Source organism: Brachyhypopomus gauderio, unplaced genomic scaffold (genome assembly GCF_052324685.1).
Source record: "Brachyhypopomus gauderio isolate BG-103 unplaced genomic scaffold, BGAUD_0.2 sc66, whole genome shotgun sequence".
Classification (NCBI taxonomy): Eukaryota; Metazoa; Chordata; class Actinopteri; order Gymnotiformes; family Hypopomidae; genus Brachyhypopomus; species Brachyhypopomus gauderio.
In genome coordinates, this window is record NW_027506887.1 from 1129480 (window position 1) to 1134479 (window position 5000).

The window sequence follows — 5000 nt, forward strand, 5'->3', positions numbered from 1 at the left end:
GAGTGGCTGTGGCCCTCACACCTGTACTGCCCAGTAGAGGAGGAGACCTGGTCCAGCTTCTGTTTCCACTAGATTATAGCCTGCAGCACCCTTCCACTCTCCACAACCAGGTTTCCTCTCCCTCACTCTCTCTCTCTCTCTCTCTCTCTCTCTCTCTCTCTCTCTCTCACTGTCTATGCCCCTCTCTCTCTCTCACTTTCTCTCTCTCTCTCTCTCTCTCTCACTGTCTATGCCCCTCTCTCTCTCCTCTTTCTCTCTCTGTCCCTCCCTATTCCTCTTTTATTATCCATCCCATCAACCGTGCTACCCCCCCCCCCCCCCCCCCCGTCTGTTCATATTCTGAGGTGAAGACGTGTTTCAGCCTCTGTTCTGGTGACAGGGCCTGCGTTACCCTTTGTCTCCTCATCCTCAAGATTCAAGGCTCTCTCGTGCTCTCGCTTTCTTTCTTTTTCCCCCTTTGCCCTTTCTGTCTTCATCCCTCACTGCCCCCTCCATCTCGTTCTCTTCCTCTCCCCCTCTCCCCCAATCCAGCCCATGTGCGTGTGTCTGTTCTGTTCCAGCCCATGTGCGTGTGTCTGTGTTCTGTTCCAGCCCATGTGCGTGCGCCTGTGTTCTGTTCCAGCCCATGTGCCTGTGTTCTGTTCCAGCCCATGTGCCTGTGTTCTGTTCCAGCCCATGTGCGTGTGTCTGTTCTGTTCCAGCCCATGTGCGTGTGTCTGTTCTGTTCCAGCCCATGTGCGTGCGCCTGTGTTCTGTTCCAGCCCATGTGCGTGTGTCTGTTCTGTTCCAGCCCATGTGCGTGCGCCTGTGTTCTGTTCCAGCCCATGTGCGTGCGCCTGTGTTCCGTCTTTTACGCGTGTGCCTGTGTTCTGTTCCAGCCCATGTGCGTGCGCCTGTGTTCTGTTCCAGCCCATGTGCGTGCGCCTGTGTTCTGTTCCAGCCCATGTGCGTGTGCCTGTGTTCTGTTCCAGCCCATGTGCGTGTGCCTGTGTTCTGTTCCAGCCCATGTGCGTGTGCCTGTGTTCTGTTCCAGCCCATGTGCGTGTGCCTGTGTTGTGTTCCAGCCCATGTGCGTGTGCCTGTGTTCTGTTCCAGCCCATGTGCGTGCGCCTGTGTTCTGTTCCAGCCCATGTGCGTGTGCCTGTGTTCTGTTCCAGCCCATGTGCGTGTGCCTGTGTTCCGTCTTTTACGCGTGTGCCTGTGTTCTAGCCCTGCAGTGGTGCGAGACCTGGCCAGTAAGATGCTCGGCTTCCACCTCACCACCAAGCAGACGCCAAAGGAGGGTGTGAAGGTCAAAACGGTGAGTGCCCCTTCCCGAGTGAACATGCTGAACGGGCCAGGTCCCAATCACCCGCCTGCTCCCTTGCTCCCTCCCCTTGCTGCCTAGACTCCATCACTCTGTTAAATACGTGACCGTGTTCACCCTCAGAAGTGACAGGGAACAGAAATGTGCGGTGTTGTATTAGCAGTGTTTTTCTTTCATCCTGCCTCCTCTGTCTTGGATAAATGGGACGTGTTTGTTCTCAAGCAGGCACCATTTGCTTTTACAAACATGAGAAACCTATTGTGTTATGGTTGACTGCAAGGCAGAACCCCACGTGCGCCAGGCTTCCCTGCGTCACTAACAAGCCAGAGCAGGCTCTCTCCTCACGTGGTTTTTCTTTTCATTCATTGTCCCTCCTCTCTCTCTCTCTCTCTCTCTCTCACACACACACACACACACACACAGACAAAACACACTCATGTACTTCCCTCTGCAGTGCTGAAAAGGAAATGCGTACACACACACACACACACACACACACACACACACACACACACACACACACCTTGCCCATGTTTGCAGGTGATAAAAGATTTTGGCTTCTGCTGTTCTCATTCCCACTGCACCCCCGCCCCTGGTGTGCTGGCTAATAGGGCCCTGTGTCTTAAAGGTCCGCCTCCGCACACACAGGCAGCTGCAGTGTGTGTGAACACGTGGCGGGTGTGAAGGGGCAGGCGTAGCTGACCGGCCCGTCTGTGGCTGGCGTAAGGGTCTGAGATTGAATTGTCATTCTCAGTTACTGAGAACACGCATGCCATCAACCTATACACTCAAATGGCCAAATCCCCATTACACTACAGACACAATCCTCCTTCTCTCTCTCTCTCTCTCTCTCCCCCCTCTCTCCCTCTTTCCCTCTCGCCCTCTTTTCTTCACCTGTAACTCTTTACCTTGTCTTAAAGCACCAAAGGTTGCATGTCCCTCCCCTCTGGCTGCATGTCTGATGTCTGGTGGCTCCTCAGAGACGTGCCCCTGTGCTCTGAGCCGGTCTGATCCAGTACCAACCGGTTGGCAGATGTCAGAACCAGCATATAATAGAGGCGTAGTAAACTGAGATGTTATGTTGCTGCATGCAGTGATGATCTGTTCTCCTTTGACTCTTGTTCTGTGTCTCTGGGTTTGTGTGTGTCTTTGTTTTGATTTATGCAATGTGTGTGTGCATGGGTTCCTGTGTGTCAGGTGATGGTGGCAGAAGCTCTGGATATCTCCAGGGAGACGTATTTTGCGATCCTGCTGGACCGATCCTGTAACGGACCCGTATTGGTCGGTAGTCCACAAGGGGGGTGTGGACATCGAAGAAGTGGCGGCCAAAACCCCCGAGCTCATCTTTAAGGTTTTCCCACCGTTATCTTCACACACTTGTTCACTCTGCTTGTGTGTGTGTGTGTGTGTGTGTGTGTGTGTGTGTGTGTGTGTGTGTGTGTTTCAAGCTGATGGTTTCAAGTCTGCCCACATGGTTTAAATGCACTGCTGGACAGGAACTCTCCTCTGTATTAGTCTGTGACTGACATGTGGAGTGTGTCCTCAGTGTCAGAGTGACTGTATAATTATAAGTGTGGTGTATGGATCTCTCCCTGCTGTCCGCTCTGTTCTCTGCTCTATGGTTGGCTGCTGGCCACTGTGTAATTGCACCCATTTCAATATGAACATCCACTTTGTGTCAGATTAGGTCTCATTGTGGTTCTCTCTCTCCCTCTCTTGCCACGTATATTTTCCACAGGAACCCATAGATATCTTTGAAGGCGTTCGAGATGACCAGGCCCAACGTATGGCTGCTAATTTAGGCTTTAAAGGGCCACTGCAGAAACAGGTAATGATGCAGGATTAGACAGTGTGCATTTGATTTCACTGTGTAACAATAGTGCACAGCACGCACACACACACAAATACGCACGCAGGCACGCACACACACACACACACACACATACACACACACTCTCTGTATGTTTTTGGCCATCTCCATCTTCTTTCTTAATGAGCGCAGGGGGAAAGTAGATGAATCATATTCGTTTGAACTTGAAATACAGAAAATGTAGAAATCGGAACAAACAAAGCCATTGATGAAAAGGGTGTGTGTGCATGTTTGGGTGGGTGGGTATGGGCGTATGTGCGTGCGTCCTTGTGTGTCAGCGTGTGGGTGGCTGGCTGGGTGTATGAGGGAGTGAGGTAGGTGGGTTTTGTCTTTTATTAAAGTGTTATTACAAGAATATCCTATAAACATGGATGCACAGAGATTAGTCGTTCTTCACTTACATGAAGTCATTGTTTGTTTTTTGCGTATTTGTTTGTTTATATAGAGTTTCAGAAATAAATGACTTGACTGTGTCGCTAGGGAAACCAGAGAAAAAGAGAGTAACTTCCTGTTTCAGGATCAACACAGATGTCCTAGCAAATCGGAGAACTTTTTACCAAATCTACTCGAAAGAAGTGAAATAATCTTTGAAGTCAGCTTTGTTTAGCGTTAGGATGAATATATTCTTCATACGTATAGGCCGTTACACATGTTTAATATACACTCTCCAACCACTTTATTAGGTACACCTTGCTAGTACCGGGTTGGACCCCCTTTTGCCTTCAGAACTGCCTTAATCCTTCATGGCATAGATTCAACAAGGTACTGGAAACATTCCTCAGAGAGTCTGGTCCATATTGACATGATAGCATCACACAGTTGCTGCAGATTTGTCAGCTGCACATTCATGATGTGAATCTCCCATTCCACCACATTACAAATGTGCTCTACTGGATTGAGATCTGGTGACTGTGGAGGCCATTCAAATACAGTGAACTTTGTCGTGTTCAAGAAACACACTGTGGTCATAAAGGGATGGACATGGTCAGCAACAATGCTGACCATGGCACACGATGTGGTCTTCTGCTGCTGTAGCCCATCCGCCTCGAGTTTTGACGTGTTGTGCATTCAGAGATGCTCTTCTGCATGCCTTGATTGTAACGACTGGTTATTTGAGTTACTGTTGCCGTTCTATCAGCTCTAACCAGTCTGGCCATTCTCCTCTGACCTCTGGCATCAACAAGACATTTGCGCCCACAGAACTGCCGCTCACTGGATATTTTCTTTTTCTGACCATTCTCTGTAAACCCTAGAGATGGTTGTGCGTGAAAATGCCAGTAGATCAGCAGTTTCTGAAATACTCAGACCAGCCCGTCTGGCACCAACAACCATGCCATGTTCAAAGTCACTTAAATCACCTCTCTTCCCCATTCTGATGCTCGGTTTGAACTGAGGCAGATCGACTTGGACATGTCTACATTTCTAAATGCTTTGAGTTGCTGCCATGTGATTGGCTGATTCGACATTTGCGTTAATGAGCAATTGGACAAGTGTACGTAATAAAGTGGCTGGTGAGTGTGTGCACTATGTGTCCAAAAGTATGTGGACACCCATCGTAATTATTCAGCTCTAGTGTTGCAGCCACCTCTTGTGAGTGTTTTAAAGCTCACAGCTTTGATCTTTCCATAGGCACATGTCCGTGTTTGGACATTTATGCTCTGCTAGTGTTATAGTGAAACTTTATATGAGGACGCCAAACACAGAAGAGTGTAAGAGAGTTCCAGACATCCCAGAGTGCCAGACTGCCTCTGGAAACACCATCAGCACCCTGAATGGGATTATTAATCATAGCAGCTACATGGGAGGTACCAGTTTGGGGAAGGC

At 49.4% G+C, this 5000-nt stretch overlaps 1 protein-coding gene across 1 annotated transcript in view; it reads left to right on the forward strand.

The window, feature by feature from the left end:
- Nucleotides 1-5000, forward strand: part of suclg2 (succinate-CoA ligase GDP-forming subunit beta) — a 54239-nt gene that overhangs the window by 5308 nt on the left and 43931 nt on the right. The window contains 8 exon segments of the mRNA XM_076989180.1: nucleotides 648-677; nucleotides 879-883; nucleotides 972-1007; nucleotides 1096-1100; nucleotides 1210-1300; nucleotides 2504-2602; nucleotides 2604-2657; nucleotides 3045-3134. Of these exon segments, the coding sequence (XP_076845295.1) occupies nucleotides 648-677; nucleotides 879-883; nucleotides 972-1007; nucleotides 1096-1100; nucleotides 1210-1300; nucleotides 2504-2602; nucleotides 2604-2657; nucleotides 3045-3134 (410 nt within the window).